Genomic DNA, 27,656 nt, shown 5'->3' with positions numbered 1-27,656 from the left:
GTCCTACCATAGTGGACGGAATAAGGCTGCCGCCCCCAGAAACCTTTTGCAAAGGCTTTGGGAGTACATCCAGGAGAGCCGCGAATGCCAGGGCAAATTAAAGATGCTTGCTTTTAAACCATGTGTAGTATTTTAAAAGGTACACTCACCAGAGGTCCCTTCTCTGCCTGGCGGGTCCGGGAGACAGCCTTGGGTGGGTTCGGGGGGTACTGGCTCCACGTCCAGGGTGAGAAACAGTTCCTGGCTGTCGGGAAAACCGGTTTCTCCGCTTGCTTGCTGTAAGCTATCTACAACCTCATCATCATAATCTTCCTCATCCCCAAAACCTACTTCTGTGTTGCCTCCATCTCCATTGAAGGAGTCAAACAACATGGCTGACGTAGTGGTGGCTGAACCCCCTAAAACGGCATGCTGCTCATCATAGAAGCGGCATGCTTTGGGCTCTGACCCGGAATGGCCATTCGCCTCTCTGGTTTTCTGGTAGGCTTGCCTCAGCTCCTTAAGTTTCACGCAGCACTGCTTCGGGTCCCTTGGTCACTCTGTCCTTCATGCCCTGGGAGATTTTGACAAATGTTTCGGCATTTCAAAAACTGGAATGTAGTTCTGATAGCACGGATTCCTCTCCCCATATAGCAATCGGATCCCGTACCTTCCATTTGGTCCTTGCTGGATCTCTTTTGCGATTCTGGGACTCCATCATGGTCACCTCTGGTGATGAGCTCTGCATGGTCACCTGCAGCTTGCCACGCTGGCCAAACAGAAAATTGAAATTCAAAAGTTCGTGGGCCTTTTTCTGTCTACCTGGCCAGTGCATCTGAGTTGAGAGTGCTGTCCAGAGCGGTCACAATGAAGCACTCTGGGATAGCTCCCAGAGGCCAATACTGTCTAATTGTGTCCATAGTACCACAAATTCGACCCAGGAAGGCCGATTTCAGCGCTAATCCCCTTGTCGGGGGTGGAATAAAGAAATCGATTTTAAGAACCCTTTAAGTCGGGGGAAAAAAGGGCTTCGTCATGTGGACGGGTGCAGGGTTAAATCAATTTAACGCTGCTAAATTCGACCTCAACTCCTAGTGTAGACCAAGGCTCTATGAGAATGTAATAAAGTTTACTTTAAATTATGTAGTTATACCTGTACAAATCCCTTATGTAACTGTACTTAAAGTACCAATTTCGACTGAAGCTTAAACTGGCTTAAGCGTGTTTACGTGGGGGGGGGGGTGGGATGTAAAGGCCTAAATAGTTTACAATTTAAAATCAGCTTCATTAAAGTGGTACAGCCTTTCTTTTATTGAGGAGGCCTTAGTTAAGAATTCATTTCAACTGCTATTCTAATTCTTCAGCATTTACAACTTTCTCATACTTCTCTGCGCTGTAATCTTCCATTCTTGGTTGTTAGCCAAGGGGGAATTTATTTTTAGAATACTTGAATAAAATTGGTTCAGATATATTTGAGTGTTATGAGCACTGGGGCAGGGGGAATACTTTTCTAAAAATACTATCTGGACAGGGTTCTCACTCCTGGAATAGGGGAGACCACAAGCCAGGATCCCTACCATTTATAGCACCATGGTTACAAATGCTGCCCATCAAGCATTCTGGTCAGTTCCTTCTTGACTGTGGTCAGAGAAGGTGTTCCCCCTAAGAAACCCAACCTCCTGTGGTGTCAGGATGCTAGCAGGACTCCTCGGGTACCTTTACCGTCCCTTATCTTTGGTCATGCCAGGGGTGGCTGTGAAGTGTCTCAAGAGGGAAAGTACTAAACATGTGCAATGTGGACAAATTAATGTTGCTACACGAGCCTTCACTTGGACAGGTTTAAAATAATTACCATGATGTTACTCTGCATTAAGCATTTGTATTTTAATTTCTCTAGTTTAAGAGACTACAAGAAAAGATCAAAGGCTGCCTGAAGTGCTTCTTGGCAAATTTAGCTGTGTGTGTGTGTGTGTGTGTGTGTGTGTGTGTGTGTGTGAGAAAATGAATGCAGGCTATAAGGCTGCACGTGCATTTCAGGGGGGTAGGGGTTCTCATAATATCCTCAATAAACTAGGGTGGAGCATGAGTTTAGGATGCCTTTGGAACTGAAGGGGTAGGGGGAATGCTGCCTTAATTCAGTTTTCACAGAAATGTAGGGCTGGAAGAGACCTCAAGAGGTTATCTTGTCCAGCCCCTGACACTGAGGCAAGACTCGGTCAACCTCTTTGTCATTTTTTGTATTCGGGCTGTTGCATGAATTTAACAAACAATTTCATGCTCCGATCACATGCTGAATATTTCTCCAAAGGAGAATTGTGTGGGAAAAACGAGAGCCCTTTCCTGCAATTTTTTGATTAAACCATTTTGAATGGCTTGCTGTTGCAGCTGGTAGCATAGACCCTGGAGGTGGCCACCTATCCCACATGACCCTTATTATGGGATCAGGGGACTAGTCATGGATTTTAATTCCTTTTTTATTTTAACCCCACGGTATGAAATATATGTTAAAAGAAAAGGAGTACTTGTGGCACCTTAGAGACTAAGCACAAGTACTCCTTTTCTTTTTGCGAATACAGACTAATACAGCTGCTACTCTGAAACCAGTAAATATGTTGAGTTCCCTTAGTCATTCTTAGTCACTTGTCACAACTGTGACCAGAAAGCAGTGACCAGTAACGTGCTAGTTACATCACAGCTGCTTAACATGTAAAGGGGTTCTTGCCTTTTCTGCCACCTGCAAGGTGCGAATTGCTATTATAACCAAATCTTTTTTTTTTTGCCTTTCAGATCTTCTCTCAAGAATATATCAACCTGTTGCTATCTATGTATTTCTTTGTCTTGGGGATCCTAGCCCTGTCTCACACCATCAGGTAAAAAATGGGGTAGGGTACCTCAATATTGTATGGTAAACTCTGTCCTGGTGACTAGGGGAGTGTATAGGGAAGTGCCCTATGGTGTATGTGCACCTAGAAGGGGGCAGATTGGACTTGTTTATTCCCGAGTGCTGTTACCTTACAGCAGTAAAAATATGACCTAGCGCTTTTCATCAGCAGAACTCTAAGCAGTTTACAAAGGAGGGCAGTATCATTCTCTGACTTAGACAGGGAAGCTAAGGCATAGAGTGGAAAAGTGACTTGCCCAAGGTCATATAGCAGACCAATGGGTGAGCCAGGTGTAGACCCCAGCTCTCCCAAGCCCCAGGCTAGTGGACAAAGCACTGGGCTATGCAGCCTGCAAAGGAGTTTGGATTTATGCTCTTACTGCACCATAGGTGTGCCTGGCCAGCAAGGCACTGTCCCTCTCCTGAGGAGCTAACAGCGTATGTTGTATTTAAACAGCACAGAGAGCACTTTTTGCTTTGAACAGCAACCGTGAGAGACGGTTCTGAAGTCCTCAGTGGGCTTCTATTGACAGAGCTGGTGCCTCAGCAAAGCCAGTTGGGAAATTGGTTTACAAAGCACAAACCTCAGTGAAAACTGCAGGCTAAATTCTCAACTGCACTGGGACACAATGTGATACAGTTGGGGAAACAGGTGGAATGGAGCCACTGTTCTGCACCATGCCTCATGCCTGCAGCTAGCCATGCCTCCCAGTGCAAGTTAGAGCAGTCTCAGTGCATTACACCAGCAAGGCTCACTAGAGTATGGTGTACTCCAGCCCACCCCCTCCTGTCCCACACACCAGAGGGGGGCAGCTCTGCCAACTTTTCACCAGCTGAGGATTCCCCCTTTCCAGGGGGAACTGGTTGCCCACTGAAAGTAGCATTTCAGGTCCCTTTGCGCCTTAGAATAGGGTAGGATCTGGCCTTGGATGTTGCAATCTCAGCTGAGCTTTTCTAGAAAAGTCAAGTTATTGTGGGGGTGGGGAATCAGTTTCCTGTTTCTTGAGCTGTTTGGGGCCTTTTGGGGGTGGTGTGGGGAGGGGAAAGATGCCTTCCTTTAGATTACAGGATTTTGAACCTGACCCAGATCCCTCTGACTTCTGATATTGATTCCACTAGTCTCTGCAAACCCAGTAGGTTATGGGCTTTTGGGACAGGGATAACTTCCCCAGGCTTTTGGATTATGGTGTTTTGCCTTTTTCTCTTTAGATGTGCTGACTCAAACACGTTAGCTACTCCCTGAGACGGTAGTGCTGGTGTCAGGCTTCGAATGGGGGTCTCTTCACTGCAAGTCTCTGATCCAGGAGACTTGTGGGATGCTGCAGCAAGTTACGCTAGAAACCGTTAGGTGGGCTGGGGCATGCAGAGGGCAATCCAGGGTGAGCCACAGCCTCAGGCTTTAGGAGGTGTGATGGATGGGAAATGAGAACAGTCACTCCTGACCGCGAGCAGAATTGGGATTGGGTTTCTCTCCCTCCAGTGGAGCTCTCCTTTCTCTCTGGCTAATGCTAAGCCAGCCCTGCCATGGGTGACTCTGAAAAGCATTGGAATGCAGCCAATTGCACCAAATTGGCATGCTTCCAAAATATAACCAGCAGTGTTTCCCCTGCAGCCGCACCCACCCACCCCTCCCACAAATTGGTTTGAATACTGCCTATAACCCTACAAAGATTGTCGTCTTCCGGTTAGAGCTTGGTGACGGAGCTGTGCCACTATATCAGGAGCATTCAGCAAGTCACTTCATTTTTCTGTACTTGAGTTTCCCCATCTGTACAGGGGATAGGGTAGAGGTGTTGGGACTTAATGTTTGTAATGTGGTTTACAGTCATCCTGGAGGTAATAGGGAAGTGCATTGAATTCACAGGTGCTTCTGCAGGATTGACCTCCTCTCCATCTGTATTTCAGCCCTGTCATGAACAAAGTCTTCCCAGCTAACTTCCCCAGCAAACAGTACCAGCTTCTCTTCACCCAGGGCTCGGGGGAAAACAAGGAAGGTATGTCTATTTTGCCTGCTTTCTCTTGGGACTTTTTGTTCTACCTTTTTTTCCTGCTTCATGTGCTCTCGCTCTCTCAGCTTGTCAATTTTCAACCCTTCATTGAATCAAAATATTTTGGACTCTCCCTCTCATTCCCCACTCCACGCTGCGGTGGCCTGTTTGGATGTACCCAGTGCTCTTCGGATTCTGTGCATGTGCTGTTAGAACCTCGGCTTTGGCATCTCCCTGTCTGCTGTCTTTTGGTCAGATGGAAGATCCCAGTATCAGGGTGCTGCAGAAATGAAATTGATAAAGAGAATTCATTTTAAATATTTTTTATCTAAGGCTTTTAACTAATATAGTGCTGTCTCCACTGCTCCTGATCTCCACCCACTGATGGTCTATGAACAAGTAGAATATGCTTCACCTAGCTGAAAAAGTACTTACTGCTAATTAACTATGTGAATAGGAAAGGCGAAAAGGCATCCACCTCCCGAGACAGCTGTGTGTATACAATCCCAGCGAACCTGAGTTCAGTTTCCTTCCTGGCAGCAAGACAATCTGCCGAGGAAGAGTGGCCTGGTTGAAAGGAAAGGTCCGGATTTTCCAAGTTCAGCTCTGAATGGACACCTAACTTGCATGTGGTTACTGCAGAATTGGTCACTTGCACGTGCAGTGTCACTCCGACTCTCGTTTGGGAAAGTTGCCACGGTGGTCCTGTGTGGCTCACCTGCTATAGATAGATAGATATACACTAGTCCCTGCTCTGCCTCTGGGAGAGTGGGAGGAGTTGTGCAGACCAGATGGAATCATGCTGTTATGTTTGTTACAGAAATAGTGAATTATGAGTTTGATTCCAAGGATCTTGTGTGCTTGGCCATGAGCAGCGTCGTTGGAGTCTGGTACCTGCTGAGGAAGGTAAGAAAGGGAACAAAGTAGCGGTGGGATATTCAAACTAGAAGGGGGAGGAACAACCCCTAGATCAAACTTGGGAGTCTCTTGGTAATCTGCCTGCAAGGAATAGGAAGTTTCTGCCACTGGCTGTGCTGAGCCAGATCCATCTTCTTGTTGTGTTTGGCCCTTAGCACTGGATTGCAAACAATCTCTTTGGACTGGCGTTCTCTCTCAATGGCGTGGAGCTCCTGCATTTGAACAACGTCAGCACTGGGTGCATCCTGCTCGGGGGCCTCTTCATCTACGATGTGTTCTGGGTAAGTAGGCGCGGCTCGTGGGCATTGGCAGAGCAGGTGGAGCAGTGTCACACCATCCCTGTTCTGTAGGTTTTCTGGCAGAGGTGTCCAAATATGATGTCATGCTAATTTTGGGAAAGGAGGGAGTACTGGCAACCGGGTGTATGCTTTCTCCTCTGCCCAAAAGCAAGGTTGGGGAGGAGGGGGAAATGACAGGGTGTTTGGCCAAAACTTAGCCCAGCAAATACTCTTCCAATTTATTCACTTAATTCCATAGGGTGGCTCCCGGAGCACCAGCGAGAGAAACCGGCTGCATTGCATAATGCAGCTGGCACCAGCACTGTTTGCTCTATTATAGCTGGTTTTCTCAGCTGATTATCATGCTGTGCCTACAAGCAGTCTCCAGACAGCCTTCCTGGCTCTGTACAAAGGACTTGTCCTTGCTGCTTGATTTCATGTGTCTCTTCAGCATTAAACAGTCATGTTGTAGCTCAGTGAGAATCGTTCACAATTTGGGATCCCAGGTGGTGATTTTACAATAAGGGGAAAATAAATATGTTACTGAATATGCTACAGGTCCCTCTTGTAATGTTGGGTGAAGTTTTGCTAGAATGTTTAAAGATTTTCCTTAGTCCTTGTGGCTGCTTCAAGGCCCAGACTGCTGGAAAGTCCCTCTGGACTTGAGGTTCAATAAGGATAAGTGCAGGGTCCTGCACTTAGGATGGAAGAATCCAATGCACCGCTACAGACTAGGGACCGAATGGCTCGGCAGCAGTTCTGCGGAAAAGGACCTAGGGGTGACAGTGGACGAGAAGCTGGATATGAGTCAGCAGTGTGCCCTTGTTGCCAAGAAGGCCAATGGCATTTTGGGATGTATAAGTAGGGGCATAGCGAGCAGATCGAGGGACGTGATCGTTCCCCTCTATTCGACACTGGTGAGGCCTCATCTGGAGTACTGTGTCCAGTTTTGGGCCCCACACTACAAGAAGGATGTGGATAAATTGGAAAGAGTACAGCGAAGGGCAACAAAAATGATTAGGGGTCTAGAGCACATGACTTATGAGGAGAGGCTGAGGGAGCTGGGATTGTTTAGTCTGCAGAAGAGAAGAATGAGGGGGGATTTGATAGCTGCTTTCAACTACCTGAAAGGGGGTTTCAAAGAGGATGGCTCTAGACTGTTCTCAATGGTAGCAGATGACAGAACGAGGAGTAATGGTCTCAAGTTGCAATGGGGGAGGTTTAGATTGGATATTAGGAAAAACTTTTTCACTAAGAGGGTGGTGAAACACTGGAATGCGTTACCTAGGGAGGTGGTAGAATCTCCTTCCTTAGAGGTTTTTAAGGTCAGGCTTGACAAAGCCCTGGCTAGGATGATTTAACTGGGACTTGGTCCTGCTTTGAGCAGGGGGTTGGACTAGATGACCTTCTGGGGTCCCTTCCAACCCTGATATTCTATGATTCTATGATTCTATGGATACTGTCCTCTCTTTGGCCCTGGCTAGAGTTTCTGACCTCACTCCTTGGTTATAATAGACATTCTAATAATGATTGCACCATTCTGTTATGCTCTTGTCTCTCTGTATGCTAACTCTTGGATCTCATTGGCCAGGAACAAGCTGGCCTCTGATTTATCGGTCTACAGTTGGCTTAATCTAAACTAGATGCCATGAAATGACCAGGAATTGAAGAGGCCTGACAAACTCATGTTTAGTCAGTCCAATGAAAAGGTGCCAATATTTAAAATGGACACATTCCTCCAGATTATACAATAAAAATAGATGCCCAAAGAGCAAAATAGAGTTGTCAGAAGCAGTCATTACACTTCCTATTGAATTCAGTCCTGTTTCAAGCTTCCAGACACACACTCTGCATTGTCTGCTAATTGAGGCCAAGTCAGCAGTTTGTACTTTTACTGAATGCTTTCATGTAAATTTAGGCCAATGGCAGGCACCCTCAACTTGGTCGATTTTATTGTATCCTCTCTACGCACGCACATCATACCTTGTTTGGAAGCTTATGATGTCTACTTTAGGATGAGATATGATATGGAGCTGTCAAGTGGTGCTGTTTCCATAGAAACAGGGATAAACAATGACACCATCACATGTTAAAGTGACCACATCGCAATATTTGCATTCACTTCTCTTAGTTTAATGTCTCTCTGTATTGTTGTTATGATGCTTTGAGGTCATAATCTATTATTAGATTTTGTTTTACCCCTGTATAGATATCATTGAAATGCAATAGTGCTGGTGACATTTCTCATCAATCTCTTTATCATCATTACAATCTCTGAGTGTGTGGGCTAACGCAGTCTTCATTGCCTGGTCATGTACCCAGTTCTGAGCAGGAAAGATTGGTCTGACTACAGACACAGTTGATTATGCAGCAACCCTATTGGTATAGGCACAAATAAGGTTCTTGTAGAAGTTCAGATGCCAACAGGCCCTTGAAGAATACAGGAAATAATTCATCATCTGCATATTTCCACCCACGTTGCAACAGTGATCCACTATCTGGTGTACCTGTGTGCAAGGACATCCAGATCTTTATTTGCCAAGATGCTCTTGTGATGTGCTCTTCAAAACTGTCCTCACATGGTGGGCGTTTGACTAGTGAGTTGTCGTTTTTGATGGCTAGATAGAGGCACAAGCAATTCAGATCTGTGGGCCATCTTTTCTTTCTTACTCTGGTCAGACAGCACTGCTACCAACTTCCTTGCTGTAGAAATCGTAGCTTGTCTGTCCTCTCTCCCGGAAGCAGTAAACAGTCTTTGTTTTAAGAACATTAAGCACAGATTTTTTTTTTTCCCCCCATCACCAAATAGGAATGACAGAGTCACATCCTGTTAATGCAGGTACAGCAGGAGGTATGTTGCGGAAGTCAGGAATGAGTGCATCACAAATTGCATGCACAAGTATGAAGGGCAACGCTTGTCAGTTGTGCTGGTAATGGAGCGTGTTTCAGTCCACATGTTTATCTCTGTTTCATTTTCGGAAAATAGTGAATAGCAAGCGCTACTGGAAAAATCTCCAGCCAGGAGGGGTGTTTGTGCTGAGTGTTTTCATGCACACTCAGGTATATTTTGAACCATATAGTCAGGAATTTTACAAGTGACTGCTTGCTGGGTGCCACATTTAGGCCTTGTCTACACTACGAAGTTTTGTCTGCAAAAGCTGCCTTTTGCTAACAAAACAGGAGAGGGGTGGCAAAACTCTGCTGTTTTGCTGACAATATAAAACCACCTCAACGAGAAGTGTAAAGCTTTTTGCAGCAAAGTTAAAGTGACAAAGCGTCAGTGTAGACACTGCTGTTTGTTTTGTTAACATAACTGGCTTCCATCTGTATCCCACAATGCCTCCTGTGACAGCTCTGCTCGCTGTTTTGATCTCTCCTGCCCTGTAGGCAGGCACCCCTCCTCTTTCAAAGCTCCAGGAAGTATCTGGCAGCTCAGCATGCTGCTCTGTTTGGGGAACAAAGCACAAGTCGATAATGTGGACTGCTCCTGTTCTGCCCTGCCCTAGGAATACAGCCACAGGCAGACTGCTGTGGGGGGGGGGGGGGCTGCTGTGCAGCTTTGGCATTTCTCAGCACAGAGAGCTACAGAGCTGCTCAAGATGGCTCCCGGCAGCTGAGGAGGCTGTGGGAGAACTCCGGGAATCACAGAGCCATAGGCAGGCCAGCAGAGTGGGCTGCTTTGGAAGAGACTGCTATGCAGACCCCAAGCAGAGCTAGGGGCTGATGTGGAGGGATGTCCCCCTTCACCCGCCTCGGGATAGGTCAGTCAGCCTGCTGTCCCCCTGCCCCAGACACACTACTCTCCTTCCCCCGCCCCCCATACTTCAGTTGAAAAAGCATCTGACAATATACTGAGGCATTGCAAACCCTTCCCAAAGCACCCTGCTATCTCTTGCACAGTGGGATAGTTACCTATAGTGCACTGCTCTCTGTGTCTGTGGGAGAGCTGTTAGTGTGGATGCACTCTGCCAACACAAGGAGCTAGTGAGGGCATGCAACAGCGATTTTAATTAAAGTGGCTTAACTTTTGCTGACAAAACTTTGTAGTGTAGACAAGGCCTTAGAAACTTCTGTGGAGGCACAGGGCATCCACCAATCATCTGCTCTTACTTGCATCCCTCCTCAGACCCTGTCTGGTGTTATTTTTCTGCAGTTTTCACAGAGTTACTGTTGTATCAGCAGCCAATTCATTGAAGGGGTGGAATTGGAATGTGCCATCATTTCTATGGCAGCCATGGTACCTCTGATGTACACTGTGGTTTCTCTGTTGCGTTCTCTTAGCTTATTGATTCTTCCGTCTTGAGTTTCCAGTTGATGTCCTAATTCATCTTTGTCCGTTCTTCTCGTTGTATCAGCATGGAAGAGGGACATAGGCACAGGTCCTATTGGGTGACTAAGAACAGTTGCCATTGAAATATCTCTGCACCTTGCTAAGGACAGGGCTCTGCGGAAAACATTTTCCGGAGTGGTAGCTGCTGTGATTATCCCTTCCAGGCCAGACGTAAATGTGGTTGTCTTGGCCATGTCAGCAAATGTTTTGGTGCCAGATTTCTTGACTGGGCTGAAGAAGCTCCGGGTCTCATTAGAATCAAGTCACCTTTCATGAATCTGTTGGTTCTTCGCCAACAGCTGCTGTTTTCAGCAGACTTGTGTGCATGTGGTGTTGCATATAGGCTGGTAGCTCTGTTGGTAAGCACCTCTAGATCAGGGGTTCTTGCCATAATTTTTTTGGCGCTTCAGAGTGCAGCCACCAACTCTTGCTGGTGGCCATTCAACAGTTTTTCCTAAAATACTTTAGGAAAAACAAATATGCACATGTATATGGCCAAATCATAGTAATTTATTTATGCAGGGTTTTTTTGCAGACTTAATAATAAAAATAGCTTACGTTTGTCTCTTTTCTTTACTAGACCTAAACAGAATAGAAACACAAATAAGGTGCTTTGCATGTTCTTGTCTTCCTTTATTTTTCTTTTGCTTTTTTGCTGCATTTTTTAGACTTGCTAGCTAGTAAGTCTGCTTCTGTGAAAACTGATATTTGTACGTTTGCTGCTGTGCAAAGTGATATTAACAGACTGGTTAGCTGGCTGAGAGGCAGTGAAAACTGATATTAACAAATATACAAATATCGCTTTTCACAGCAGACTTGTTCAGCCCTGGCAAGCCAGGGAACAAATTAAGACTTGGATGAGGAGGTGGATAGGGAGGCAGCAGGGACGAGATGGGGCTGGTGAGCCCAGGGATGGAATCCTGCAGCCGAGGGATGGAGCCTAACACTGAGTAGCCAGGGTTCAAAGCCCCACAATCAGAGCCCGTGGCAGGAGCCTGCCACACCAGGGCTGAAGCCAGAAGCCTGAGCCCCACTGCCTTGGGAAGACGGGAAACTCACACTGGCTGTCTGCTCCTCTGGTGTTTGTGGCTCCAAAGGGGGGAAGGCCCAATCCCTCCTGGCAGCCCCAGAGGGAGGGGCTGCTCCTTTCCTCCCCCCCCCCCATCACCACCCAGGAGGCTGTGACTGCAAGAAAAGCCCCTGATGGCCGCATGGAGCCATGATGGCCACATTTGAAAAACACTGCTCTAGATGTGATAGAGGGTCAAGTGGATTTGTCATATTATTGCTGACATAGTTGGTAAGAGCTGTAACATGCTCTTCCTCTCCCTTCAGTGCGGATAAAAGGACTTGTTTGTGGGGTTTGTCCTCACTACTACTTGTTAGACCACTTCTTTTTTTCAAAGCTTTTGCATATTCGTAATATGAAGCTGTGTATTGTCATCTTTAACACCAATAATGACCTGTGTATCAAGTGTCAATGAATTAAAAAGCTAGTTTCTAGAATATTTCAAAGGCTAGTACAGCATGCGTAGGCAATTGCAAATTAAAAACCTTCTACCAGGCAGACTAGATGCGACATTGTATTTACAAAGGAAGAAGTCACAGTATTCATTTACTCAGACTCGGAGGAGAAAATGAATACTGTGATTCTTTGACTGGTTGGAGCTTTGTCTCTGCTGTGACCACAACTGGCCCTGGTAGTGTTAGCTGCAGCTAGGCAGCTGTAGTGGAGTGGCTTCTCTCGTTATTACCTGGGCCTCTGTTTTCACTTTGGACTGTTTGCTCCTAGGTTTTTGGCACCAACGTGATGGTGACTGTTGCCAAATCGTTTGAGGCACCAATAAAACGTGAGTAGATCTTTCCTGCTTTCTGGGAAGACCTGTCCTGTCTCCTGCCCATCACCCTCACTGCCTGGGCTCTGGGCTCCACCTGGCTAGTTTTACATTCTGTTATGCGTGCCACTGTTCATGAGTGGATTTTGTCACGAGTTCCCTCCCTTGGAGTTGGAATCCGACTCCTGCTCGCACTTTGCCCATGAGGAATTTGGGTCCTCTTGCAGCCATTTGCTCTAGATCTGTACTGGTCCTTCCAGCATGTCCTGTCATTTGCACACCATGAAGTGCAATACACCTGCCAGGCAGGGTAGCATTGTATGTAGGCATTCAGGTCTCTGCTGATGGGGCAAGAACATCTGCAGAGACCTGGCCCAGCCCAGTGAAGGGGTCAATACAAAGCCTCAGTTGACCCGAGTCCCCACGATTCTCACCTTAAAGAAGTGTGAAGTGAGTTTCTACAGCCACTGAACATGGTAGGCGCATCAGACACGCGATCTGAAAGGCACCTGAAGCCATAGTGTCTGTAGTATTCTGGGGTGTTGGTAGCCGCTCCCTAGTTCAGGCTATATGAGGATTTGCATGTAAAGCTGGAATAGAATCATAGAAGATTAGGGTTGGAAGAAACTTCAGGAGGTCATCTAGTCCAACCCCCTGCTCAAAGCAAGACCAACACCAACTAAATCATCCCAGCCAGGGCTTAAAAACCTCTAAGGATGGAGATTTCACCACCTCCCTAGGTAACCCATTCCGGTGCTTCACCACCCTGCTAGCGAAATATCCAACTTAGACCTCCCCCACTGCAACTTGAGACTATTGCTCCTTGTTCTGTCATCTGCCACTACTGAGAGCAGCCGAGCTCCATCCTCTCTGGAACCCCCCTTCAGGTAGTTGAAGGCTGCTATCAAATCCCCCCTCACTCTTCTCTTCTGCAGACTAAATAAACTCAGTTCCCTCAGCCTCGCCTCATAAGACATGTGCCCCAGCCCCTGAACATTTTCACTGCCCTGCACTGGACTCTCTCCAATTTGTCCACATCCTTTCTGTAGTGGGGGGCCCAAAACTGGATGCAGTACTCCAGGTGTGGCCTCACCAGTGCCAAATAGAGGGGAATAATCACTGCCCTCGATCTGCTGGCAATGCTTCTATTAATGCAGCCCAATATGCCATTAGCCTTCTTGGCAACAAGGGCACACTGTTGGCTCATAGAATCCCTCTTAGTCTCCAGATTTAGCTTAGTAACTCTCCAGGGGACAATGGAATCTCCCAGCTAATAGTTTTAGAAAGTAAAGGAAACACTTTAAACATCATAATGGCCATACTGGCTCAGACCAATGGTCCATCTAGCCCAGTATCCTATCTTTCGACAGTGGCCAATGCTAGGTGCTTCAGAGGGAGTGACCAGAACAGGGCAATTTATTGAGTGATCATCTCCTTGTTGTCCAGCCCCAGCTTCTAGCAGTCCGAGGTTTAGAGACACTCGGAGCATGGGTTGTATCCCTGACTATCTTGGCTAATAGTCATTGATGGACCTATCCTCCATGAATGTATCTAATTCCTCTTTGAACCCTTTGAATACTTTGGCCTTCACTGTATCTCCTGGCAAGGAGTTCCACAGATTGACTTTGTGTTTTATGAAGAAGTACTTCCTTATGTATGTTTTAAACCTAATTCCTATTAATTTCACTGGGTAACCACAGGTTCTTGTGTTACGTTAGGCTTACTGGTCTGTAATTGCCAGGATTGCTGCTGGAGCCTTTTTAAAAAATTGGCGTGACATTAGCTATTCTCCAGTGATCTGGTACAGAGGCTGATTTAAGCAATAGATTGCATACCACAGTCAATAGTTCTGCAGTTTCATCTTTGAATTACTTAAGAACTCTTGGGTGATACCATCTGGTCCTGGTGACTTATTACTGTTTAATTTATCAATTTGTTCCAAAACCACCTGTACTGACACCTCTATCTGGGACAGTTCCTCAGATTTGTCACCTAAAAAGAATGGCTATTATGGTTGCTGTTACTGAGTGGTTCAGGTATGTTCACTTCTTGGACCAGATCATGTGCGCTGCTTAGGACTAAATCAAGAATTACCTCTCCCCTTGTGGGTTCCAGGACTAGCTGTTCCAAGAAGAAGCCGTTAATGGTGTCTAGAAATTTTATGTCTGCATCCTGTCCTGAGGTGACATGTTCCCAGTCAATATGGGGTTAGCTGAAATCCCTGTTATTATTGGGGTTTCTGTTTTTGTAGCCTCTCGAATCTCCAAGAGTCACCATCACCATCCTGGTCAGGCGGTCAGTACTGTAGTCCTACTGCTACACTCTTATTAGTCACACAGGGAATTTCTCTCTCTAGTGAGTCTGTGGGGCTGTTGGATTCATTTCAGATTTTTACCATATTTGAGACTCTGTTTTCACATATAGTGAAAGAACCATACTGCACATTTTTCCGAGTCGCCTGTTTCTTTGGGTTCCTTTAGCTAAACAGCCCACCTGCTCCAGACGACCCCGCCATGCATTCCTGTCGGTTGTCTTGGGCACAGGTCACTCTGAAGTGTTGGCCCCCTGGGGCCTGGATGGCTACAGTCTGCTCATGATGCTCCATCAGCTGCCTTCTTTCCCGTCTCCCTGACCCCTCCCACGGTGTCGTCCCCTACTTCTAATACCGAGTAGTGAGATGGGACAGTTGCAGTTCAAGACACTTCACAAGCTGAGCTTTCAGGTCCTCTCCAGACATGGCAGCTTCTGCAAACCCCCTGAGCAGCCCTGTTGGACTCATCTCCAGCTGGGGGACCTAGGGAAGGATGCCTGGAAGCTTCCCACTTCTCTCTTTCTTTGCCCCCTCAATGTGGTCTTCCCCCAAGTTGGCACCACACAGCACTGCTACCTGCGAGATTGGGACAATCAAGACAGCCTCACCAAAGGAAGCTCTGAATGTCCTAATGGCTCTGCTTCCCCAGCTCACCAGGAGGAGCCTAGCCTTTGTGCATGGAAGAATTGCATGTAGATGGGGCATGTCTCCCCATTCACCTGCTGTGGGTGATGGCTGGCAAGCGTGGCATGTGAATGGGATGTTGAATGATTTATCTCTGTGTTCCCTTGCTTTCCAGGGCCTGCAGTGGGGGGATATGCAGTAAGTTGATCCACCTTTGTGGCAATATGAATAGATTGAGTTGGAGAGGAAACTCTCATGTGTAGGTCTTTCCATTCCTGTACTCACGCACACCCGTTGCTAACCTCCCACCAAAGCATCAGCTTGGCTTTGTGCTTTTAACCCTGAGCTCTTCCCCTTTTTAATACTCCCTCTCTGCTTTTCCAGTGGTTTTCCCCCAGGATCTGCTGGAGAAGGGGCTGGAGGCTGACAACTTTGCCATGTTGGGTCTTGGAGATGTTGTAATTCCAGGTAAAGCTGAATGGATGGTGTGCTAGAAAGTGTGTTACTCAACCAAGGATACAATTTTGGGGCCTGGACTCTGCCCTGCTGGGGCCTGGGTGTGGAGTGTACACTACAAATCCAGCTGAATGGCTGCAGGTCAACCTGGGACTCCTCTGCTTAAGAGCTGGATGAGGACAAGGTCTTGTGGTTCTGAAGTGGAGGGAGGCTGTCAAAGGGAGCTTGGGGAGCCTGAAGCTGGGAGTAGGGAAGGGAGCAAGGAGAGGGGGAGGCATATGGGAAAGGTTACAGAGGGAAGCCAGGTGTTGGCATTGGTGCTGTCATGATAGCTGTGGACTTTGTTTGCCATGCTTATCTGCAGCACGGCCATTGCCAGTCCTAGAACCAGATGGCTCTGTTATATGCATTCATGTTGAGCCTGCTGCAGGCTTGCAGTGTTGGGCTGCCAGAGACCTTCTCAAATCGGCTGTTCCGGGAGCTGGGGCTGGCTGGCCTGAGCTGTGCTCATTAGAAGTGTTGATGGAGGGATTTGCTGCTGCCCCCCCTCTCAGGGTTTGGACTATCAGGAGATCCCTTTCCCTCCGAACTGCTACCATAGGACCCTAGAGAAGGAACTGGTGGGGGCAGATGGGCTTAGAAGCATTTTAGACGGCAAAGCATTCTCTGAAGGGGAGGGCTTCTGGCAGCACAGCTAGTGATGCTCATAGATGTGCTGGGCCTTGTCACGTAATTGAGCTCTAGTGTGCTGCATGGTACGACAGGCCTCCCTTCCAGGATAGGACCAGGGAAGTGTCCCTTAAGGTGATGGAGAGAGCAGCACTTGGCTGGCACTGGTGAGAGGTCACCAGCTGGAATTCCAGGCTAGGGACCGGTTGTCTGAAAGGAAGTGGGGTGAGCATGCGGGTTCAGGTGCGTTCCTTGTCTTGGCTTGCTTGCCCTGTGCCCCAGCGTAGCGCCCCTGTATTTTACTCCCCTGATCTTCAGTGCCTCTCCCTCCTGCAGTTTCCCTTTGCAGTGAGGGGTTGGGTGCTCTATAGCAGTGGCTCTCAACCTTTCCAGACTACTGAACCCCTTTCAGGAGTGAGATTTGTCTTGCATACCCCAAGTTACACCTCACTTAAAAACTACCTGCTTACAAAATCAGATATAAAAATACAAGTGTCACAGCCACTATTACTGAAAAATGGCTGATTTTCTCGTTGTTACCATAGAATTATAAAATCAACTGGAATATAAATACTGTACTTACATTTCCGTATAGAGAGCAGTATAAACAACGTCATTGTATGAAATTTTAGTTTGTACTGACTTTGCTAGGGCTTTTTATATAGCAAAGATGTGTTGACATACCCCCTGGAAGACCTCTGTGTACCCCCAGGGTACATGTGCCCTGGCTGAGAACCACTGCTTTACAATACCAAGGGAGTCAGGAATTGCTTCTCTAGAACTGGACCAATATTGAATTCAGTCACAAGGGGGTGCTGTGGTCCCAAATGTGTTTGTGGCCGTGGCCAAGTACAAGATCATCACTGGTTTCAGAGTAGCAGCCGTGTTAGTCTGTTAGCCACAAGTACTCCTTTTCTTTTTAAGATCATCACTGTCACTCTGCATTTGGCACCAAATGTCGGATAGGTGATCTCTCCAGCCCTTTCTCTAACTCTGTGTTTCTGCCCCTCAGGGATCTTCATTGCCCTGCTGCTGCGTTTTGACATCAGGTGAGCTGTGCCTCTAGGAGCATGTCTACAGGACAGCTTTGTTTGGCGCTGTTTATGTAAGTTGCCCCAGGGTGCTTTGCTGAAATAGATGAGGAAGGCCAGGGTGGCCAGACATCTTTTGCTGAGCCTTGAGATGAGGAAGCATTGACTGGAGGCAACGGGGTTAGTCTAGAAAGCAGAAGAACAAAGGAGAAAGCAACAACCGTTGTGATTGAAAAGAGCCTGGTGCTAGACCTGATCTTTCTGGGCTTGTCTGTGAGCTAGTCTGGGGAAAGTCCATGGTCAGGGGGTGGTCACTTGTGATCTGAACCCTGAAATGACTGGGGCCCCGTCAAGTTGTTTGACCCTGGAACTGCTGCATTTGTGCATGTGCGAGCAGCAGCCCGCACATGCTGGAGTCTGGAGAGCTGGGGCTGGAGGACGAGCGAAGAGGACACGGCTGTCGTGGAGCTGGGAGAAGTGGAGGCAAGGCAGCAGTGTTTGTGAGCAGGAATGGGGTGGTTGGGCATATGGAGACAAGGGAAGGGGAGTGCTCAGGGTCGCTGCTGATGGTGTAGGCCAGCGGGAAGCTGTTGGGAGTGGTCCTGTCACACAGAAGAAGCACTTCTCCGGACACGTGATCCATCGTCTTGCCAGTGCTGTGCTTTCCCATGTGTGCCTTCCCACGTGGCGTTCAGCCTGCCTCTGGACTCAAGTTCTCAGTGGTCACCTTGTGTCGCTTGGAAGATGGGTTACTGACCTTGCCCCCCTCAGGTTTCCACTCCTCCTCGTCAAATGATCCACTTGCCACATGCATCCGTGCTGGCTTCTCTGTGCAAGGCTGGAAGTGCTACTGGTGCTTCTGCCCACATCTGTCTGCAGCTGCTGCCCTGGTCTGACCTGCAGTAAAACAGCTGCCCAGCTGGGGAATGGGTGCAGGGAGATACAGGTGAAGAGCTGCTCCCTTGGTGCAGGGCTTCTCACTGCAGCTTCCTCGCTCATGTTAAGGGGGTATGACTGCAGGGCACTTTTTGTGCTTATTGGGTAAAGACTGGGGGTTCCAGGATCCTTCCAGAGACCTTGTGTCATGGCAGCCTCCCCTCCAAGACTGGACTATGCTCTCACCAGATCCTCTCTGCACCACTCCGAGCACTGGCAGGAGGGGCTGCTCAGAAGGATGGTGCCGACTGCCTCTGCCAGCCTGGTTGTCAGTCTCCTGTGTGGATGTGTTGCTACTAGATTGCTAGGCCAGCTGAAGATCAGTCCTGATAAAGCTTGCAAATTCCATAAACTGGAGTGGTTTTGGTATTGCCTCTCTCAGGGCCCATGTTAATCCTGCTCTCTTCCCTCCCCTGTAGTTTAAAGAAGAACACGCACACGTACTTCTACACCAGCTTTGTGGCATACATCTTTGGACTGGGTCTGACCATCTTCATCATGCACGTCTTCAAACATGCCCAGGTAAGCTTGCTTTCCAGCTGGCCTTGCCTCACACTTGCACTGTGAGGTGGCTATAAAAGGAGCTGTAAAATTGCAGTTTTGGCCACAAGATCTCCCTGTGTTTGTGCAGTGAGGATCTGTAAAACATGCCTTTCACTGCACAGAGTTCGCGGTTCCTGGCCATCAAGGGCCAGTGAATCCCCGTCTTCTGTGCCCGGCCCATTACTGCTCTGCTAACTCCTGAGCCACACGCAGCCAAGTGCAGCAGGAAGCTGGGGAAGCTTGGTCAGAACTTGCGTTACAATCAGGGTGACAGAGAATCAACTCTGTATCTCTGAGCTGAGATTGTATAGTGCCCACCCTGAGATGCTATCACAGCAAGCGATGCTAGATACAGCCACTCCGTTTTGCCTTTTTTAACTGGGGGTGTGCGCTTCGTAACAGAGTGGAGCCAGAGTGGAGCACCTGGCTGGGGGGCGAGTGCGTTAAATGCAAAGGTTACTGGGGATTGCCCCTTGGAGAACTATCTGTTCACTACTTCTAGCACAGCAGAGCGAGCGAGATTCTCTGCCTCATGCATCTGCAAAACTGTCTAAGATCCTCCTGCAGGGTGTGTCCTGCCAGGGGTGACGCAGGAGACAGCCAGGCCAGCAGGGTTTTCAGCTCCCGCGTGAAGTGTGCCTTGAAGAATTGTCTCGGATTGTAAATTGGGCAAACTGGCTCTGGGAGTCCCAGGCACTAAAGGTGGAGCCTGCTGCGGGCATCTCTGCATACAACTGCACTTTACTATCTTCGGGAGGAGAGGGGTGGTTCTCCCTGGCCTTGCAGTTCCCTCACGTCAATGGCGAGTTCTGCTCATGTGTTGAGAACAGCCTGCTCTTTAGTAACGGGGAGCATCGGCGTGTTCTCCTGGGCTCATCTCTAGATCTCAAGAGCAGGTGCAAATGCAGCAGAAATACCCGGCTAGTTTTAATGCTTCCCAGCTGCCTCCTGCATGGGAGGAAGGAATTCACAAGATGTGGAAATGATGGGTGAGCGTGGCAGCCCCTGTGCCTGCAGCACATAACTCCGCTGGCCTTGGGCAGTGGGCTCTTCTGAGGGGGGCTGGTCAGTACTTGGGGGTTCTCCGCTCCTCCTCTGGGGCAGTATCCCCAGATCTTTAGTCCCCATCCAGGTGAGTGCTAGACAAGAGACGGTACCTTGGTTATCAGAAAGTCAGCACGTGTAGAGTGTCATCCACCCCTTTCTTGAACGGCTCTGCACTGAGAGTGCTGGGCCAGAGTGTGGGACTTCTAGCCACCCTCTTACTCTGGTGCTACAGTATGTTGGGACTTGACGCTTACAGATTTCTGGAGCATAAAGGAAAGATCTGACACTGAGCCCTAGCCCTGAGCTGTGCCAGTCGTTCCCTCGTATGTGATTTACTCCTTAATCCAGGGTCTGAGACCAGCTGTGAACCCAGATGAGCCAGTCCCGTTCCTCCCCAGTGGCCTTTGATGCAGGCTGTGTTGGCTTTTCCAGCTGTTTGATGCAGTAATTGCCTCTGTTCTCCTCTCCCCCTCCCCCCAGCCAGCCCTGCTGTACCTGGTCCCTGCCTGCATTGGGTTCCCTCTCCTCGTGGCCTTGGTGAAGGGAGAAGTAACCGAAATGTTCAGGTAAGTCAGCCTCTAGCCGACAGTGCTGGGATGTGCAGGTGTTCCGATGCTGGGGTGCAGGCAAACGGACAAGTTCATCTGGGCATGCTGTAGGTGCGTGGGCGTGTGTACGGGTGGAGGGAGCGAATCTGTGTTTATACAAGTCTCTCAGGAGCGTTCCTCCTCTAGCCCTGTCCCTACCCTCCTCCTGGGCAAGTGTGTGGGAGTGCCAGGGCTGGAACACAGGTGAGGCCTCTGGTATCACTCTGCACCGTGAACTCTGACTCACTCTTCCGATGAGCTGGGGTGAAGTCAGAGGGTGGGCCTGCACACCTGGCTCATCAGCACCCAGTCGCTGTTGTAATGCATGCTGGAAGAAGGGAGCAGAGCCAGCCCAGCCATGGATCTTGGAGAGGTAGTGGCGTGCTTCTTCATCACTGGTGCCACCAGGCCAGTTTAATCATCCTTCCCCTCTCCCAGAGCAGGGGAGCTAGGTCCTAGCTATGTGCATCTTCTCTGTGCTACTCTCTCCCCCGGCTCTGCAGAGGGGGCACTTCTAGCCCTGTCCTCCAGTGCTCTCCACGCAGCTGCCTAGCCTAGTACTGCTGGCTAGCAACTGGAGGCGCCCTTCAGTCTGGCTCCAGCACCTTCTGGCTGGCCTGTTCCAGACATGGGGGTCCTGCACCCTCCCAGCCACAATGGAGCCCTGCAAGTTCCTCCCCAAAGTTAGCATCCTTCTCACATGTCACGGGAGAACTTGGACAGTCCATGGCCCATGGAAATGCGAGCTCCTTGCATTGTGGTCTCCGTCTGCTCAGAGGGGGTGTGCGGCTCTGGGTCTGGCAGCTGGGCTGACACAGAATTGATCAGAAACTAATGGAGGCAAAAGTATGGTAAAGTAGAGGGTCGAGTTGCCATTCACCTCTGGATGCCAGTGGAACCAGCCTTTCCCTCCCCATCTCCTAGCCCAGGGAATGCTACTGTGCACCTTCCCCACGGTGGCTCTTTGCTGGGACTTCTCCCCTCTTCCCAGTCCCTTCAGCACCTGCCTGGTCTTTGATGTTTGCTTCTGACAATTGCTGCTGCAGGCACTGTGTGTTCTGGCTTCATCCTTCCTGTGCACCTGGTATCCTGCAGCCACTTTTCACACATGCCTGTGACTCACCAGCCTGCTGCAGCATTACCTCCCGTGCTAGAGACGGCTCTGGTGAGAGACAAGCTGCTTGGACACACGGTCTTTGAACAAGGAGCTCGTGGACTCTTGTGGCAGAGCGAGAAGGGTTAATGTTCGGAGCGCTGGGCCAGTATGGACGCCACGCATAGCTCTGACCCCAGTGTGGTTCTGACTGTTAGCAAGTCCCCCTTAGAACTAACCTGACAGGAAAGAGCGATCCCCTCCTAGCATCTTAGAGGTGGATGCAGCAATCTGCATCTCTTGGAGTCAGCTGTCTTGCAGGGAGCGCGGGGGTTGGATGTCTTAGGAAAGTTTCTGGGGTCCAGCATCTCTTGAAACTGCTCCTGTATTTGGAGGAGGAAATGGAACTTGACAGAGCTCATGTGCCTGGAGGGACGGAAGCCACCCCACCCTAGGAATTCCACCAGGTGTGGGATCCTAGGCTGCTTTGATGCTGCTTGTGTTTCTGTGAGCGCTGAAAGTCTGTGATTTGAGAGGGGGACCTACTCCATGTGTCTCCATCAGCCACCTGCGCTTCTGGCAGCACATCTTAGTCTGAGGATGATCCCTGGCTAAATTCCACATGAGCTCTTGGCCTGCAGCCCCTTGCAGTTTGCACACGGAGACATGGCTCTGTCCTGAGGAGCTTACAGGTTGGACACAGAGTACCAGGTGACCAAACAGTAGAATTGTTGCCCAGTGGTATTTTCAGTGGCCTGGCGGTTGTAAACACGCTGCCGGGCTTCCCAGAACAAGTGCCCTAAGAAGAGGGGGGATACCTGGGGTGTCGGACTATGGAGCGGATTGGTTGGGCAGCCAGGAAGCTGTGGGAGAAGAAGCCAGGAGGACCAGTTAGATGTATAGGGGTCTGGGGGGGTGGAGGAGGAGGAGGAAATGCAGGCTGGAGCAGAGCTAGGCAGCACCCGCTTGGAGCTAACTCTCTGGGGTTCATGTCCCTGCAGAGCCCCCTTAGTTCCCTAACCTCCCATCTCCTTTTGTGCTTTGAATTAATCACAGGAAATCCGATAGCTAGCACACCCAGAGGGAGCTACCGCAGAGCAGCCTGGTCTAGACCTGCATGGAAGAGCTTTTGCATGTATTGGTCTGCAGCCTCTCAAAGGCCTCTGGGCCTGGCCCTACCGTGTGTGCGCTTCTGTGCATTGGAGCCCAGTTTTATTCTCCTGCTGGGCCCTGTCCATTTGCTCTCCGTGATCACGCTGCAGGTACTGCCATAGACCTCGGCCCCTCATACAGCTATGCTCGTGTAGGCTCACGCCCCAAGGGCTTGTATAGAGTATACTACAGTGTGAGCTTCCTGGGGGCCCCCGTGTGGCCAACCCAGCCCCCTGGCTCATCCCAGTGCTGGCGACGAAAGGGCGGGCTAAGAGACAGCGAGCAGGCTTTGCAGGGTGGAGTGTTTGCAGACATATCACTCAAAGCAATTCTTACTCCTTCCTTTCTCTTTCCCTTCTATCCCATTCCTCCCTGTCCCCTTCCTGTCTTTCCTGCAGCTATGAATCCTCTGCTGAAATCTTGCCACACACACCAAGACTTACCCACTTCCCAACCGTGTCGGGTTCTCCGGCCAGCCTTGCCGATTCCATGCAGCAGAAACTGTCCTGTCCCCGCCGACGCCGGCAGCAAAGCCCCAGTGCTATGTAGCAATCGCACCCGATGCCCTTTCTTTGTCTGTCTCTGTCTGGCCAGGTAGGGTCTCTCCAGTTCTGTCAAACTCCTTCCCAGCTCCTCGGTGTCTGGCTTGTGCTGTGGCCATCTGCCTCGCTGCGATGGGCTGGTCTCACTCTTGTTGCCTTTGAACTGGTGCCCCTCCCCTCTAATGATGTCCTGGTCACAGCGCTAAGTGCCAGAGCACCTTCAGGCCACCCTCTTGCCCATTCTGAACCCAGCTCGTGAGCCATCTGCACAGGCTCCAGAATAACCCCCCCCCCCCCCCCCCAAGTATCAAGTGCCTGACGGGGCTGGAGCAGGTGTCGTTAGTTCAGCTATTTAGCTCTCTACTGTCTGTCTGAAGGCCTGGCTGCTAGGCTCTCTCCTCTGATCTCCCCTGCAGCTTCTAATGTCGCTATTGTGGGGCTTCTCCCTGCCCCAGGGAACCAGTCCCTGCACGGCCAAGTCTGTTGAAGAGCGTACACAGAGGCTAGTCCCTCCCTTCATGCAGCCAGAGCCAGCCACCCGAAAGAAGAAGAAATCTAAATCTGCCTTACTGAATAGTCCGCCCGCCTCCCTCCCCCGGGCTCCTGGCTTAACTGAGGTCACTTGTCCCAGGCACACATGCTCTTCGCAGCGTGGCCTGTCTGGCCTCGTGAAAATGCCAGTGCCGCACTATACGGGGGCAGTGTCGAGGGGCAGTGCTTTTATTCAAGGTGGCCAAATATTCTGCATGGCACTGAGAACCAGTGTTCTCAGATCCACCTGCCACCTACGCAAGCCAGAGCTGGCTTGAGCTGAATTCTCAGTCTCTTGACCGGGAGGAGGTGTCCATTGGCGTGCGTGCGCAGTGAGCTGACTGGCGTGTGTGTGTGTGAGCGTATCTGCATGTGCGCCTTGCTGCCATAGTGAAACCCTCTCTTCTCGGTTTGGAAGGTATATTGAGGGAGGGAGGGCTGCCTGTGGTGGGGGAGGTAGGTACGACAGGGCATCATACGTTGTCAGCCTCCCCCTCTCCCAGTGACTTCACTTGAATCCTGTGTCCAGCGCTGTAACAATGACGGTGGGAGCTGTTCTCCCCACTTGGATGGAGTCCTGCTCTGTGTGGAACTGTAGCCCAGAGATCTGCACTGCTAGGGGTGGGCTGGAAAGCCCCACTCTCTGTGCAGCTGGCTGACAGTGCTCATGCCCTTGGTCCTGATCCACATGTTCCCCACCCACTTTCACCCAAAGCAGAGGCGTTGACTTTCCTAAGAACTGCAGCTGCTTAACTCCCAGCATCCTCTCCTTCTCTTGCCCTCAGCTATGAGGAGAATTCCATGCCAAAGGAGGAGCCTGGGGACTCCAAAGATGCAAGGATGGAAACGGATAAAAAAGAGAAGTGACCTTGCATGCCTGGGCCAGGATGGGCGTGTCGGGACCAGGCCAGGCTGGGATCCAGGCCCCATCGCAAGGGATAAAGATAAAAAGACCAATTGTGTATCAGCATCATTGTGTGTGTGTGTGTGTGTGTGTGTGTGTGTGTGTGTCCGGAGAAACTGTCGGGATGGGAGAAGTCTCTGGAAGCCACATCTCTCTGTCTGAAGTTCTTTTGCCATCCCGACGTTCTACCTGGGGCCTGTCCACTGCCACGCAGTGCTTTGGGCAGCCATGCTTCCTTATTTTATTTCTTTTCTTTTTTTTTTGTCATCTCCTAAATGGGTAGAAAAAAGGGGAGGGGCTGGTTTTTAAATTTTGTATTGTGGATTCGCTTTCTCTCATATTAAACCATCTCGAAGGATGGAGGAACTGTCTGGATCTGTTCCTTGGTGGTAAGTGGGTGGAGGAGCTTGCCTCTCCCTTTGGGCCCCGCTGGGAGAACACTCATTAACCCAGAGCAGCAGATCAGGTGTTGCCTGGCCCCCACCCTGGGTGAAATCCTGCCTGGAGTGTGTTGAGTGGAGATGAGGTTCAGAGTAGAAACCTGTTGCTTCCAAGCTAAAAAAATGACCTCCAGCATCACTGCCTGGTGGGGGGGGACATGCTTTCTCTTAGCCTAGGAAGTCCTTTTATCTGAAAACTCCTGTCCAATCACTCCCTCAGTTTACTTACACATTCAGGTGACTCACTTGGCCCCTGATGGAGAGGAGGGGTGAGGCTGGCTGCCTGGAGGAGTTGGATGCCTGATTCCCATTAATTTCTGTCTTGGGTAGTGGGGGCCAGATGAGTACCCTAGTATCAGAGCGCCAATCCACCTTTATTGTCCTCATCCGCACAAAGCCCCATGGGGCAGAGTTGAGCTATCCCCATTGTACAGATGGGAAACTGAGGCGCACAGAGACCTGCCTGAGGCCACACGGGGTCTGTAGCAGAGCAGAGAATTGACCCTGGATCTTGCCGGTCTCAGGCTAGGCCCTAACATTCTTCCTCTCCTGTTAACTTCTCATTGGAGTTGGGGAGCTACAGCTGAGGTGGCTTTGAGAATCCCACTTGATCGGCTTGGCTTGGATCATGTGACCCCCTCCTTGGCCAATAGCAAAGCTGCAGTGGCACTAGTGGAAGTGGCTGTTTGACATCAATGCATGTGAATTGTTTGCGCTTTGTCCCATGCCCCTTGGAAGCATTTCTGGGTAGAGCAATGCTGGCCTTTTCCAGTGCAGGGCGCTGGCGGTCCCACAGTGCCAGGGGGAGCTGCATGTTGGGAACACTACCTGCTGTGACCTGTGTGGAGGAGATCCACCTGCCTGGCAGGACAAGGGGCAGAAGGCTTGTTGCCTCCATGAAAAACCGAACCCAACAGCTGCTGATGGAAGAGAAGCCTAGAATTGCCATCGCAAGGTGGGTGGGGAATAGGACAGAGGGTCTTTTGAGGACCTACCACTGCTCAGAGCAGGTGGAAGGAGGGGCTGAGCAGGGAGAAAGGAAAGTGATCAGGCCTATCCTGATGCGTGTTGCCTGTCCTATGCCAAGTATAAAGGAGCAAGAAAATATGCCCCAGAGGTGGGGGGTGGAAGGAGGAGACAAGATAAATGTCAGATCCGTTCCCTGCCCTAAATCCTGAGGCTTCTCCTCTTTAACTCCTGGGGCCTAGAGCCCCAGTCTGAGAGCCAGGATCGTGAACTGGAGCGAAGGAACTAGGCAGTTTTCAGGCCTATGTTCAGCTAAGTGGACTGAGGCTAACAATCCATGTGTCTGACTCTGCCATCTGTCGGTTGTGCCCAGAGACCGCGATCAGCATCAGGGTCCCATTGTCCTACAAACCCAGAGGTAGAAATGATCTGTGCCTTTGGGCACTGCTCTGGCTCAGGGTCCCCTTAAAACCTGCTGGGCCCTATCGCTTTCTGGGCTGGAGAAGCTTCATCTGGGGCTGGGCCGCCCGCGTCTGTGACCTCGGGCTTCTCTTCCCAGCCTGCCCGGCTGTGGTTCTGGAAGGGGAACACTAGCAGCAGAGTATTTGAGGAATTGACACACACTCTTCCCCTGTCTAGCCAGTAGGCAGACCCAGCTAACCTCCTTCTGTGCTGTTACTGAGTGAGAGTCCTGCCCCAGGACAGAGGAAACTGCAGGGATCACAAAGTGGTAGGAGCAAAGGTCAGATGCTTCTGATTGTAAGCGGTTACCTGCTGGATCTGTCAAGTCTCTGCAGCTTGTTACAGCACTTATGTCTTTGGCCTTGGATATGCAGCCTGCTGCAGCATGGAGCTGTTACCTGTTGTGATCTTTCCCTGCAGGACTCAGTGGAGTAGCTGTTAGATTCCCTCCCTTAGCTAAAGGAAGCAGGGCAGGGTCAGTGATTCATTGCAGGAATGTGTGTGGGGCACCTCCCTGGTACCCACGTAGCATCCTGCATGCAGGGAAGCTGATCATCAAGAGCAGTGGTGTCTGGGAGAGCCTGTCCTGTCCCATGGTTGTGCCAGTTCTGCTGCCCGCAATGAGTGGCAGGGCTTCACTGCCCTCTCTTGGGAAGGGATGTTCTGCACTGCTGCAAGTTCAGGGCCCCTGACTGCCTAGAACAGTTGCTTTTGCCCAGCACCTGTGCTAGCCTTGGCAACGAGTGCCTGTCCACTAACCCTAAAATTAGGCTAAAGAGACGCACTATGGGCTGTGGCAGGGATGGGACTCAAAGCCCAGGCTGGCATTTTTAAAAGGGGGGGGGGGGATTTAGTCCTGGTTGTGCAAGAAACACTGACCATGGGAACTGAGTGTGCAGGAACCTGACCTGCTAGCGCAGAGCGGGGACGTGCCCTGTTCAGCTACAGGGGGTGCGACCTGCCCGTCTAGCTCCCCATGCCCAGCCACACACCGTACCAACAGAGACCTGTGTGGCAGGTGGGGAAAAGTGCAGCCGGCCCAGCCCACCTCCCCAAGATCTGGCAGCAACTGTGATGTGAGTAATGGGGGGGGTCCCCTTTCTGTCTCTTGGGAGTTGATGGGGTCCCTTTGCCATTCCTGAGGGGGGGGAGA

At 50.1% G+C, this 27,656-nt stretch overlaps 1 protein-coding gene across 3 annotated transcripts in view; it reads left to right on the top strand.

The window, feature by feature from the left end:
- The window catches only part of HM13 (histocompatibility minor 13), a 32,007-nt gene extending 7,010 nt beyond the window's left edge, over positions 1-24,997 (top strand). The window contains exons 3-13 of one of the 3 annotated variants that reach the window (XM_038370052.2): positions 2,767-2,849; positions 4,766-4,854; positions 5,669-5,754; positions 5,922-6,047; positions 12,167-12,224; positions 15,529-15,612; positions 17,282-17,318; positions 18,656-18,758; positions 20,307-20,392; positions 23,057-23,252; positions 24,517-24,582. In XM_038370052.2, the coding sequence (XP_038225980.1) occupies positions 2,767-2,849; positions 4,766-4,854; positions 5,669-5,754; positions 5,922-6,047; positions 12,167-12,224; positions 15,529-15,612; positions 17,282-17,318; positions 18,656-18,758; positions 20,307-20,392; positions 23,057-23,207 (903 nt within the window). In that variant the 3' untranslated portion in view covers positions 23,208-23,252; positions 24,517-24,582. Of the gene's footprint in view, positions 1-2,766; positions 2,850-4,765; positions 4,855-5,668; positions 5,755-5,921; positions 6,048-12,166; positions 12,225-15,528; positions 15,613-17,281; positions 17,319-18,655; positions 18,759-20,306; positions 20,393-23,056; positions 23,253-23,616 lie in introns of all 3 variants that reach the window. The other 2 variants (XM_038370053.2, XM_043496017.1) reach the window with 2 other exon arrangements.
- The last annotated feature ends 2,659 nt before the right edge of the window (positions 24,998-27,656 follow it).

Source organism: Dermochelys coriacea, chromosome 13, assembly GCF_009764565.3.
Source record: "Dermochelys coriacea isolate rDerCor1 chromosome 13, rDerCor1.pri.v4, whole genome shotgun sequence".
Lineage (NCBI taxonomy): Eukaryota > Metazoa > Chordata > Testudines > Dermochelyidae > Dermochelys > Dermochelys coriacea.
This window is presented reverse-complemented; position numbering and strand designations above follow the sequence as displayed.